This window comes from Bubalus bubalis, chromosome 13 (genome assembly GCF_019923935.1).
Source record: "Bubalus bubalis isolate 160015118507 breed Murrah chromosome 13, NDDB_SH_1, whole genome shotgun sequence".
Lineage (NCBI taxonomy): Eukaryota > Metazoa > Chordata > Mammalia > Artiodactyla > Bovidae > Bubalus > Bubalus bubalis.
This window is the reverse complement of record NC_059169.1, coordinates 58,831,055-58,844,759: the sequence shown is the minus strand read 5'-3', so window position 1 is coordinate 58,844,759 and position 13,705 is coordinate 58,831,055. Positions and strand designations below refer to the sequence as shown.

Below are 13,705 nucleotides of genomic sequence, written 5' to 3'. Positions count from 1 at the left end.
GTGTGAAGCGTGGGGACCTGTGTCCTGGCTGCTGTGCACTGCCGCAGCAGAAGGCAGAGCCCCCACAGTGAAGGAGAGAGGGCGTCTCAGGTCTCGTATCCCCCTTCCTTTTTCTCCTCTGATGCCATTAGTGTCGGTGTCTGCTCTTTCAAGTTAAAATTCAGATGCAGAAGAACAGTAACTGTTCCCATTAGTCAGATGTGTAGCCTAAATGGGTAAGCCCCTCAGCAGCTTCCTAGGCCTGACCACAGTGTTTCTCCACATTTGCATCTCAGTTTGCACACCTGTTCTCTGAGACCCATTTTTCTTGCTGCTCAGAAAGATGATAATGGTGATTGCAGTAAAATTTATGGGGTGCTTCTTTGGGCCGAGCCCTGTGGTAGGCACTTCCCTGGATTGTTTCTTTTAATCAATACAGTGGTAAGGGGCGGGCGCTCGAATTTGTCTCCCAGTTTGGGTGGGGGAAACTGAGGCATCAGGAGGAGGCAGATGGCACTCAGAACCCATCTCACAGTGAGTGAGTGGCAGGATGTGCTCTTAATGCAGGGCTGGCTGCCTGTGGTCAGGAAGTGGTGTGAGAGTGGTCCACAGCTTGGTGTGTGGACGTTGCAAATTCATTCAGGCTTTCCCAATACATTTAGTGAAATGTTTGGTAATATAAAATTTTGTTTGCATTTCAGTGTTAAAGCAGGCCCAGGAGGTTATCTAGTAAGGGCACTCTTGTTTCAGCCTACTGTGTATTTGGGGCCGTTAGGCTTCACTTCAACTTAGAATAGACCAAATAGTGGCTCAGTTCAGTTCAGTTCAGTTCAGTCACTCAGTCGTGTCCAACTCTTTGCAACCCCATGAATCGCAGCACGCCAGGCCTCCCTGTCCATCACCAACTGCTGGAGTTCACTCAAACTCATGTCCATCGAGTCAGTGATGCCATCCAGCCATCTCATCCTCTGTCGTCCCCTTCTCCTCTTGCCCCCAATCCCTCCCAGCATCAGAGTCTTTTCCAATGAGTCAGCTCTTGGCATGAAATAGCCAAAGTATTGGAGTTTCAGCTTTAGCATCAGTCCTTCCAAAGAACACCCAAGACTGATCTCCTTTAGGACGGACTGGTTGGATCTCCTTGCAGTCCAAGGGACTCTCAAGAGTCTTCTCCAACACCACAGTTCAAAAGCATCAATTCTTTGGCGCTCAGCCTTCTTCACAGTCCAACTCTCACATCCATACATGACCACAGGAAAAACCATAGCCTTGACTAGATGAACCTTTGTTGGCAAAGTAATGTCTCTGTTTTTCAATATGGTATCTAGGTTAGTCATAACTTTCCTTCCAAGGAGTAAGCGTCTTTTAATTTCATGGCTGCTGGCTAGCATTAAATAAGATGGAAAGTCACCTTGATCATATGAAATATTAGGAATATTGAAGATTATTAGGGCTCTTCTTAACCATCATCCTATAGAGAAGATTTAAACAGCGGGTGGCAGGAGGGCTGAGCTTGTTGGGTACTGATCTGAGCCTGCCTTCAATTCCAAGTGAGGGGATAGATTGAAACTCAGAACTAGAACGTTGCAGCTGCAGAAACAACTCCAGGCCGTAGCTCCACTGTCTCCTTCTCATTTTATACACAGAAAGACAAAGGGATTTACTTTGTGTAACTGGTTCATAGATACATGGGTGCGTTATATTACTCTTTCTGAAATATTTCATAATAAAAATTGTTACTTATAAATGAGAAAAACCTTTTAAAGGCTTGATTAGAAAACAGTGATTACTAATAATGCCAAACAGTGATTCGTTTAAAGTAACCTTTTAAAGAAAATTGTTTTCTAATTGAAGAATATAAGGTTGAAAATAATAAAATTATGTATTATTATTATGTTTAAAATCATTAATATGTCATTTCTTCTATTTCTACATTGTGGTGACCTCTTTGATGCAGGAATTTTATTAGGTGACTAAATAAAATTAGGTTAAGCAATTATGTATTTTCTCTTTCCCCTTCCTTACACAGTATGTTTTTATATGTCAAACTAATAGTCATAGCTAAATAATTTCTGAATTATAAAAATTGCTTCTGATAATATTAACCTAACTTCATTATGTAAGAAATGCTGTATCCGGTAAGAAGTGCTATCTGTTGAGGAAGTCATACAGAAAGCAGTCAATTTTTAAAGTGGTCTCAATTCTGGTGAGTGATTCCAACACGTTGATGTATATGTAACAAACTGTCTTCTTTTCACACAGCATTAAAGCTTCCTTTTGGCAAAACAACAGTGATGCATTTGGTGGCCAGAGAGACCTTGCCAGAGCCAAACTCCCAAGGTGAGCTGTGTGCTGGGAGCTTTCTGCCTTGCACCACAGATGCAGGCATTCACAAATGGTTCCAGTTCTCTTGGATATTCTGGGGAAAGGATGTTTTCATAGTTTATAGTCAGAGCTCGCTAAGCGGATAACCAGGCATTTTGGAGACAGGCTAAAACTAAAAGGGTATTTATTATAGCCTTTTAATTTTAAAAAATGCCAACATTAAGCAAAAAAAAAAAAAAATCTGTTTCTTATTATGCTGGAATCCCTCTGCTTCCCCCAAGCATCTTTATAAACAAGGCTTCTCTTCACTTTCCCTAGGTCAGAGGAATCGTGAAAAGACTGGAGAGAGTAACTGTTGTGTCATCCTGTAAGCTGTCTGCCAGGCGCGGTGTGGCGTGGTCTTTGTCTTGCGTGCTGCCGGGCCAGGGGCGACTCGGCATCGCTTCAGAACCTTCAGGAAGAGTCTGCCTGTAGACCCATGGACCTCAACCACCACGTGAAAACTGTCATCTTCTCTCATGAAAGTAAAAAGAACCAAGGACATTTTTCACTATGACTTTTTATTTCTAGTAGTTTTGTTTATGTTAAGCAGTTTTAAAATATAAATTGATTTTTGAATGCAAGTCAATCTCCAGGGGAAAAGTTAACAAGTGATTTTTCATAGCAGAAACCATTTTGCTGCCACAAAAGTTTTCATCACCAGAACTAACAAATCAAGTGTTCCAAATACAATTTTGCACTAAAAATGATTGTCAATTATTTTCTTCATCAGCAGAATTTATAACATGGTTTATGGTACCTAGAAATACTCATATGTGTAAATCCACACTGGAAGACACTCAGCAATTAATGAAGTTAATTGCTGGGCCAACTTGAGAGGAAAAAATGGAAAAGAACCTAAAATGTTGGGTGAATTCTACCGAAGGCAGCCGTGGCGGCTGCACTGGCACAGAATCCTGCCCCAAGCGCGCTGTTCTCACTGCGACAGATGAAAAGACACAGTGTGCCTGTTGCTGGAGGCGCTCAGCAGAGGCTCGTGACGCTAGGTGTCTTTCCTTCACACGCGCACTCCAGGCAGACTGACGGGGGCTTGTTCACACAGCACAAGAGGGCGGGCGCGCGTCTTAGCCTTAACGCGGGGGGGTTCCAGTCACTCGTAGATTTCCATGATTGCACAGAAATATTAGAAAACCTCATGGATTCACCACTTTTATGTATTTGAATATCAGCAAATTCAATTTTCCGTAATTATTGCTCATCTCTGTGTCCCGTGTCATACTTACTCATTAATGAGAGCTCAGATGAATTCTTAAAATTAAAAATTCTCCATAGGACTAATTTTGTTTCTTTATGTAGTTTGCCTTGGGTATTAGTGCTTGCAATTGTATTAAAATCGAAAGCTGATTTTCAAGGCATACTTGATTAAGGATGCCATTCTTTTGTTTTGTACCGATAATTTAAAAATTGATATGCTAAAAACAATTTGCACAGCACTAAAGCATGAGCTAGTTTCATCTAAACCTGTAAAAAAATATAAAAGATTTTATATTTTTTCACTGGGAAGAAATTCTTCCTGGGTGAAATTGCGAATATGTGTAGAATATATTTAATAAAAACCTCATAAAATACCTAACTGTAGAACTTAAATATAGATTGGCGTGTAGTATATAGAACAATATTCCATATAAATAACTCTAGCCTTTATAAAAATGAAGTTGCAGGCTGACATAATGTTCTGTACTGAGACGAGTGTCCACGGCCCTTCTAAGCAGTGAGTGTAAATGGCTTCAGTCAGCTTCGTTGAAAGGTAATCAGGTTATTTTATTCATTGTTAATGCTTTGATGAAAAGGCTTTATATGCAGTAGATCTACAAAAATATTGTTCATACTGATCAGAATTAAATTTGTATAGAGCAGAGTTTTAAAATGAATGTAAATAGTACTAAACATTTTCTTTCTGCAACCTGTACTTATAGATTCTTTCTGCACACTAAATAAAAAAATATCATAGTGCATTTTGGTGGTAATTTTAAAGGTCTTTGATTAGGTTGATAGTTGTTTAAGTACTGTCTCATCCATGTTATAATTGTTCAATTTTTATTTCTGAATCTTTAAGAAAATTTGTTGAATATTCTATTGTTAGTTTTGGGAGGATTCCCAGTGTATCTGATATTTAACCTGGTTAATTTGTGCACAGTCATGACAATGGGTAGCAGTAGGTAGTCTCTGTTATCACTAAGATGCTCTATTCAAGAGATGTTAAATATTTATATGCTTTGTTGACTGGCTCAAATGTGAATTCTGTTAGTGTTGACTAAAGAATCTAGTTACTTAATTGGGCAATTAAGCCATTTATGGCTCTATTCTTTCCTAATATAAACTACTGGTAATTATTTTTAATACTATTTTAATTCTAATTATTCTGTTTTTCCAAAGTTAAAGACTATCAGTAAATTATGATTGAAATTTTATGATGGCTAACCACATTCCCTGTTGGTTTTCTATGTATTTTTCTATGTGTTACCACGTTATAAATTTCCCTTCACAAGACTTGGAGTTTGCAAAATGGATAAACTGGATCATTAGTAGAGAAAGAAATGTGTCACTTAATACCTAATATCATTGTTGTGCAAAATGAAAAAAAAAAAATATAGCAGTAAAATTATATACTGAAAACACCAAAAATTTAGATGCCTTAATAGTGTATACATGAAAATACTCAACTGTCCCTTTTTAAAATAGTTCTTTGGACTGTTTGACGGTTAAAATTGATGCCACATCCCAGTGAAGATCCCTCTGCCAGAAACAGTAGTTCGCGCACGGAAAGGCGAGGGCTGCAGAGGTCCAGTCCTGTGAACACAGCCTGAGTTACGGGCCTGAGGCCCTCCTAGCACTTGGTATTTAATTCCTGTCTTTTACCTAAATTGTCCTGGATTTTAAGCGTTCTGGGAAAGGCAAAGCTTTTCTTCTTTATTAAAACCTCAGCATGTCTCCTTGATCTGACTTATTTACTTTCTATTCAAGATAAATTATATCTTATCATGGAAAAGTATAGTATCTGACATCATCACTGACATTAAATGAGGTTTCCTCATAACAGGCATTTATCCTTAGTTTTATGTCATCTTGACCAATGTTACAGTAATTTCTGTTAGCTGATTGTGGTATATGATGTTTAATGTGAAAAGAAATTAAAACTTTCTTCATCTGTTGTAGAATATTTCTCTTCTTTTAAATGACTAATGTTCATAATTTTGGTGTAAAAATTTTGTGTCTCCACTATTTTCCTCTTTTTTTCCTTCAGTTTATTTCATTACATTCTTCAGTAAAAGCAGTATTGTGTCAGCCCTTTTATTCTTCTGTGTTACCTAAACCAAAGAGAAAGTGATCAAGTAAGATGGAGTACGCCTTCACACTGTCCTTATTGCTAACTGTCACAGGCATTTCTTTAGTTTTTTTTTCCCATTATTATTTTGTGATATAGTCACTGGTGAGCCAAACCAGGTGATTGGGGGTGGGAGGAGGGCTTGAAGGAGCACGCATAGCCTATACTTGTGGTTGAAACCAAAGCACAGGCTGCTGGCCGTCTCCTCGGCAGTTTCCCTGTCCTGGCAGAGCGGGCCTCTTGGCCGTGGCAGTGGGTATTGGCAGTGGCTCCCTCAGTCTGTCGCAGCCGGCCTCCTGGCGCGCTTTTCTTCAGAAGACTCTTGATACATGAAGCCCTTTCACGGACTGGGTGACTGGAGAGCTGACTTCTGAAAGAGCTCATGGACAAAATCAAGTCAACATCTAAGTCTTGGTAAAGTTTAATCCAGTACTAGGACATGAGAACATTTCATTTATTAAGTTATTTTGTGACTCTTGACAGTGACATCAAATGTCTTGTGATATTTTTTATAATTCTGCCTCTTTTTCAAGATGACAACTTTAAAGGAATACACAGTAGGCATTGTAAATTAATGCTGTGAAAAGGGGAGTGCCAGTCTCTCCTTTGATTCCACCAATTAAAAGCAGGAAGTGAGGGCTTCCCTGGAAGTCCAGTGGCTAGGACACTGTGCTTCCACTGCAGCGGTCCGGGGTCCCATCCCTGGTTGGGAGATCTCTCACGCCACCTGGTGCGGCCAAAAAGAACAATACATATTTCTTAATGTAGATCTAGAAGTAATTTGTTTTGAAAACCGAGTGTCTCAGGTAGAGACTTAATTCTAGAGTGTAGTTACTGTACATTCAGACATTCAGTATCTGATTTGTATTTTCTACAGACATCTTATTTTGATGGACAGGGAGTCTACATTGTAGTAGAAGAAACCTCATTTTAAGTAACGAGGGAGCAGGATGTAGAGGGGAACAGTAGAGGGAGCAGGATGTAGAGGTTACAGGGCTGTAACCTCCAGGTTTAATCCATGCTGCTCTTTGGTCTGGCCACATGTTCCACGTGATGATAAAAGAGAGGGATTTATTTCATTCTCAGCTATCTGCTCAATAAGGTGGATTTTCTGGCATTCTGGAGCCTGGCTCCTCTCATAGTCCCTGCTTCTTGATCACGCACCATGCTTTTCTCTCGCGGGTGGGAGGTGGGGTTTCTTAACAGAGCTCCACTAATCAGCGTGCTGCTTTCTACCACTGCTTCTCAGGCATTTTTAAAAATTTGATTTTTAACACATCTCCGTCCTGACTACCCCTGCCCCTCAGCCCTCAGAACACAGGATACTATGCAGGAAAACCGCAGGGCTTCAGGGTCCAGTTCCTTAACCTTTGGGTTTTGGTTGTTTCATGTGTAGATTAAGAATAATACCTATTTTGTAGGGTTGTAAGGATTATTTTAAGATAAATAGAGCACTGATTGGGCAAAGAACTTACCTGACCAACCTGCAACCCTGTCAAAGGGCCTTCTGTTGGAAGTAGAGGCCAGGCACCCGCGTGGTTCTAGATGTCCCGTAGAAGTAGATTAGGAAAAGGAGAGAAAAAATGAAAGTTCAGCATGCAGATCTCACAAGTAAATATGACCATATAGTCACAAGTTACTGTGATGAGGAAGGAAAAAAGACATTGAGAAGGTCGTCGAGGCAACAAGTCAGCTCTCCAGCCTCATAACTTAGCACGAGCAGACCGGGAGCTTGGCCACGTAAATCAAGGGTGCGTATAGTAAATGTCTTAACACCTCGGAGAATGATGTTCGCTTGGAATGAGCTGGATGGAGAGGAAATAAGAAGTACACGTTTACTGTGTTCAAAAAGGACAGGGCAGCAATACGCTGCTGGGTGTCAACCCTGGTTGCATGCTGGGACCACCTGGGGAGTTTTTTAATTTTTTACATTATCATATTAATGCCCAGGCTTCTCACATCAGCTGAATGAAACCTGAACACTTGTGGCTCCGAATGGTCACCTTGCAGATGGCCAGAAACTGAACCACTTAAATACCAATAACACAGGAAAACAGTGGAAAGACTACAACAAATGGAGTGGAAATGGAAAAGGGGTGAGAGGCTGGAGATGGAAATGAGGAACTTGGCCGCCTTGGGTTCAAGTCACCAAAGCTGAATGGACATACTGGGCAGGATTGTAGGAGCCGTTGTGCACGCTGGCTGAGCAGTACCGCCCCCCTGCCCACCTCCCACCATTGCCCCAGACCCCCTCCTGGGGCGTTGTATCTGGGTTCTGTGCTGGGCCCCACGTTTGAAGTTTCAGTGACACACCTGAGGGTGTCCAAAGGTGACCAGGGTACCGAAGGAGCTGGAAATGATGTCACCAGTGAGCTATTAAACCCCCCAAAGAAAAAACAGAAGCAGATAACCTTTCACATGTTTGAAGGTCTGTAATGCAGGAAAGGCATGGTACCTCGTGAGCCGCTGCAGTGGTCAGAACAGAACTCAGGGGCAGAAATTGCAAGTAGGCAGATTTTGATTCCGTTTGGTTCTGAAGTGCAGAAATGAAAGCAGCTCTTTTCGAGTAGTGAGACTGCTGTTATAGGAAGTGTTCAAGCAGAGGCTGTAGGAAGGAACAAAGGCCCTTTCGTGCAGGGAGGATGCAGAGGAGAGTCACGCGTTGGGTGCAAGAATGGATTAGTGAACAGGAGCTAAATCTGACTCACTCCTGAATTTCTCTGTTCCTTTCTGTCCTCTGCATCAGGGTTATTCTCTTACCACCCCCCACCACACCCCTCATTCATTTCTAGGCACCCACCCCTTCCTCCTCCCCTCCAGTGTGGCCTTTCTTACCAGTGAGGATGGTCTTGGGACCCCTAGATAATTACTAAGACTTCCTTAATCCTCAATGTCTCCAAAGAACTACCATCACATTTTAGCTGAAATGTGACCATCCCTTAGTACAGTAAGTCCCTTACATACAAACGAGTTCCATTCCAAGAAAGTGAAAGTTGCTCAGTTGTGTCCGACTCTTTTCGATCCCATGGACTATACAGTCCATGGAATTCTCCAGGCCAGAATACTGGAATGGGTAGCCTTTCCCTTCTCCAAGGGATCTTCCTAACCTAGGGATCGAACCCAGGTCTCCTGCATTGCAGGTGGATTCTATACCAGCTGAACCACAAGGAAAGCCCTCCATTCCGAGAACGTGTTTGTAAATCCAATTTGTCCGTAAGTCCAAAAAGTTATCTTGGGCACCCAACTAACACAACCGGCTGTGTAGTATTGTACTGTAATATGTTCATAGTACTTTTCACACAAATAATACATAAAAAACAAACATTTTAGACTGTACAGTACCTTGAGAAGTAGAGCAGTGCAGGATTCCAGTTGGCACTTCTTAGCAGTGCCAGCTCCATCACTACTTCCAGACATCCTGCCAAGGCTTGGAATAAAGATACTGAACTACTGTACTCCATACAGTGTTGTTGTTCAGTCACTAAGTTGTGTCTTTGCAACCCGCTGGACTCGGCCAACAGGTTCCTCTGTTCTGGGGATTTCCAGGCTTTAAAAGTTTGAAAGTTAAAGGTTCATATGTAGGGGACTTAACTGTATATATTTCTGAGCTGAGGTCCCTAGAGAGTAGAGACTGAGGCAAAACCTACATGCTTTACTGACTGTTTTCACCCCAGGACAATAGGAATGAGAAAAAAAACAAAATTAGAAATTTGGTGGGCAAAGGGGGAAGGTTACCTGAATGGTAGGGAATCAAAACTGGTTTGGGGAGTAGACAGTGTCCAAGGGGAATCATAAAAACGAGAAGGATTTGCAGGTCAGTGTTCATAGCAAGATTATTCACAGTATCCAAAAGATGGCAACCACTCAGTCAGGTGACTGCTGCCGCTGCTAAGTCGCTTCAGTCGTGTCCGACTCTGTGCGACCCCATAGATGGCAGCCTACCAGGCTCCCCCGTCCCTGGGGTTCTCCAGGCAAGAACACTGGAGTGGGTTGCCATTGCCTTCTCCGAAGCAGGTGACTAGAGAAGCAAAATGTGGTATTGTCAGACAACAGAACCTTTAAAAGCATGGCAATTCTGACACGTGCTACAACATGGAGGAGCCTTGAAGATACTATTGTAAGTGAAATAAGAAATCACAAAATGACAAATAATGATTCCACTTAGTCAAAGTACCTTGAATAGGCAAATTCACAGAGACAGAAAGTAGAATAGAGGTGACCAGGAGTCGGGGAAGGCAGGGCTGGGGAGATAGAGACTCAGTTTCAGTTTGGGAAGACAAAAGTGTTCTGGAGATGAATGGCAGTGATGTTTGCACAATATGATGAATGTATGTAATGCCCCGACTGCACACTTAAAAATACTTAATATGGTAAATTCTGTCTTACATATATTTTATCATAATAAAAAAAAATAATTTTTTCCCCTGGAAATGTGAGTAGGCCTTACCCAGGAAAAGGAGCATGGTGGAGGGTCAGAGAGAAAGGTCGGGACTGGGGGGGGGCAGTGATGCGGTCAAATGGAAATGCAAAGGCCCAGACACAAGAGTGGGGTGAGCTGGCCAGGAAACTGTGAGTAGCCCCGAGGTGGCTTAGTGGTAGAGTCCGCCTGCCAATGCAAGAGATGCGGGTTTGAAACCTGAGTCGGGAAGATCCCCTGGAGGAGGGCATGGCAACCCACTCCATTATTCTTGCCTGGAGAATCCCATGGACCAAGGAGCCTAGTTGGGCTACAGTCCAGGGGGTGGCAAAGACTTGGACACGACTAAGCAACTGAGCATGCACACAGTATGTCTAGAACACCGAGTCCCTGACTTTGAGGGGGAGGAAATGAGAAAGTTGAGCCTTGAAAAACCAGCCAGGAGCGCAATGTGGGGAAACTCAGCAGCAACCCCCCCAATTCTGAAATCTGGACTTTTCCTGCAGGGGGTTGGAGCAGTGAGATCACCCACATCCACACCCCATAGAAGACACTTGGGCCCTCTAGCCTTTCTACTGTAATAAATTATGAATTACCAAACTGCTTTTGTACTTTTAAAAAATACTTTTTTATAAAGAATTCAAAGAATCCTAAAGGTGAAGAGATGAAAAGTGTTTTTCACTTTGGTTTTACCGGAAGTCCATCACACACAAGAAGGTGATCTGGATATTACAGAATGAAGTAGGTCAGAAAGAGAAAAAAAAATACGGTATATTAGCACATACATGTGGAATCTTAAAAAAATTGGTACAGGTGAACCTATCTAGAGGGCACAAATAGAGAATGGATACATGGACAAAACGAGAGAAGGAGAGAGTGGGTCTAATCGAGAGAGTAGCACTGACATGTATACATGACTGTGTGTGAAACAGCTGGTAGGAAGCTTCTGCACAGCACAGGGAACTCAGCAGGGTGCCCTGTGATGACCTAGGGGATGGGATGTGGGAGAGGAGCACAGGGAGCTCAGCAAGGTGCCCTGTGACGACCTAGGGGATGGGATGCAGGAGAGGAGCACAGGGAGCTCAGCGAGGGGCCCTGTGATGACCTAGGGGATGGGAGGGGGGAGAGGGGCACAGGGAGCTCAGCACGGTGCCCTGGGATAACCTAGGCGATGGGATGCGGGAGAGGAGCACAGGGAGCTCAGCTCAGGGCCCTGTGACGACCTAGGGGATGAGAGGTGGGAGAGGAGCACAGGGAGCTCAGCGCGGGGCCCTGTGATGACCTAGGGGATGGGACCGGGGAGGGAGGGAGGTCCAAGGGTAAGGGGACGTATGTATATGCATAGCTGATGCATGTGGTTGTACAGCAGAAACTGACACAACACTGCAAAGCAATGATCCTCCAATTAAAAGAAGAGGAATATCCAGGAGAAAAAAAAAAAAGGAAGCGCAGAAGTGGATTGCCTTTATGTTGGAATGACTGCAGACTTACCCAGTTTCCACCTGCTTGACCTCTTTGCGCACTGGTTCCATACACACACACACACACACACACCCCTGGGCCCAGCCTCATGTGTCCTGGAAGCCCAGCACCGGCCCATTCTTTCTGACTCTGGCCCAGCAGCTCCTTGGAGTCCAGGTGTCCAGGCCCTGCTTCTAGATGCCACTCACCTCCCCATGCTGCCCACACACCTGGACACGTCCCACAACCAAACCTACACCAGCACAGCCTCAGTTTCCAAGGGAGGGGATTCAACAGTTCCTGACTGGTGGAAGACCTTAGACATCACTGGGTTGACCCCATAATGACAGAAGTTCTTTGCAGCAAATTTCTCAAAAAAGTGTCTTCTTCATGAATTGTGTTGACCTAGTTATCAGACGAGAGCCAGCAATCCGTTCCTTGGTGCTCGAAAACTCTTAGCTCTGTTTTACACCCACTGGCAGCTGTTTATACCCTTAGCCTCCTTTTCCATTTACTGTCTACACAGCTGCCCAGTCTCTACATAAGCCCTGTAGGTGATATGGAAAAACACAAGGCCCACCATCAGTCAACAGATGTGCTTTTGGATTCAGGCCCACCATAAATCAGTCTGACGAGTGTGGGCACAGTTTCACTCCTCTACACATCATTTCTCCGTGTGAACAGGGATAGAATACCCAGTCCCAGTGGTTGGATGATTGCTGAGCTAATATCCATGCAAAAACCCACACATGTAAAAGTTCAAAAGATGTGAACTCTCTTGCTTCTTCTTCTTTTTTTTTTTTAATGGACCCATCCCAGCCGTTTCTTGCTTCTGAACACATTGGGAGGTAGGCTGGGTATCCGTACTGAACAAAGAAATAAACAAGAAGATAGGGGCTCTGTGGAGCCTGGCCCCCAGAGGCCAGGACACCTGAATTGCAAACAGGAGGACAGTCAGGACCTGGCGTGGGACAGGAGGGGGTAAATGCATGAGCCACGAATGCAAATTGGTTCTCTGTCTCAGTTCCCCAAAACGGCTGTGGGGATCTCCAAGACGAGTTCCCAAGGAAGAAAGGCAGCCATCTCTGTAAACAGTTGAGGACGGTCTCCAAGATCGTAAACAAGTGTGGGAGCCAGAAACCAACATGGCAACAGTTTGTGCCTGGCCCGGGAACAGAGGCTGGGCTGGTTAAAAATATGAGTCTGCAAATAAGTTTGTGCTGGTGAATTTGGGTTAGAAAGCTCATTCCTTCTCATCTGAGCCCTTGTTTTGGGTGTGATTTCCTCCGGGCAAATGACGACTTTGGCAGTTCTCAAGAAATATTTGCTGCATCTGAGACAGATGGGGGACTGTGTGTGCAGCACGGGAAAACAGGTCTCCTTCCGGTCGCTTAAGAGCCTTGTGCAGTCTTGTCAGGAGGAGACACAGCGGAGAGGGGACAAGAAACTGAACAGACTGAAGTCCAAGAAGTAATTTATAGGACGGAGAACCACGTGGCCCAGTGATGCCTGTTGTCTGGATGCAATGTTTTTTCTTTTTAATTTTATTGAAGTATTAGTTGATTTACAATCTTGTGTTAGTTTCTGCTGTACTGGGTACACTTCTTTTTGTTGTTGTTTAATTTGGCTGTGCTGAGCCTTGGCTGCAGCAGGCAGGAGCTAGTTCCCTGACCAGGCACCCTGTATTGGGAGCACAGAGGGTTTCTGTTTGTTGTTCCATAGAGGACATTTATTTTATATTATTATTGGAACATAGTTGCTTTACAATGTCCATTAGTTTTTGCTGTGTAACAAAGTGAATCAGCCACAGGTGCACATATATCTCCTCCCTCTGGAGCCTTCCACCTCCCCACCCCCATCCCACCCTTCTGGGTCATCACAGAGCACGAGCTGAACTTGCAGCAGCTTCCCGCTAGCTATCCATTCTATATATGGCAGTGTGTAGATGCCAATGCTATGCTGTGCTCAGTCACCTTAGCCACGTCCAACTCTTTGTGACCCCATGGACCGTAGCCCACCAGGCTCCTCCGTCCATGGGATTCTCCAAGTAAGAATACTGGACTGGGCAACCATTCCCTTTCTTCTCCAGGGGATCTTCCCAACCCAGGGATTAAACCCAACCCCCCTGTGTCTCCTGCATT

The 13,705-nt window shown here is 43.6% G+C and overlaps 1 protein-coding gene across 2 annotated transcripts in view; it reads left to right on the top strand.

Annotated features, from left to right (window-relative positions):
* The window catches only part of UBL3 (ubiquitin like 3), a 48,663-nt gene extending 43,028 nt beyond the window's left edge, over positions 1-5,635 (top strand). For both annotated transcript variants that reach the window (XM_044927315.1, XM_006078582.4), the window contains exons 4-5: positions 2,239-2,316; positions 2,620-5,635. In XM_044927315.1, the coding sequence (XP_044783250.1) occupies positions 2,239-2,316; positions 2,620-2,672 (131 nt within the window). In that variant the 3' untranslated portion in view covers positions 2,673-5,635. The remainder of the gene's footprint in view (positions 1-2,238; positions 2,317-2,619) is intronic.
* The last annotated feature ends 8,070 nt before the right edge of the window (positions 5,636-13,705 follow it).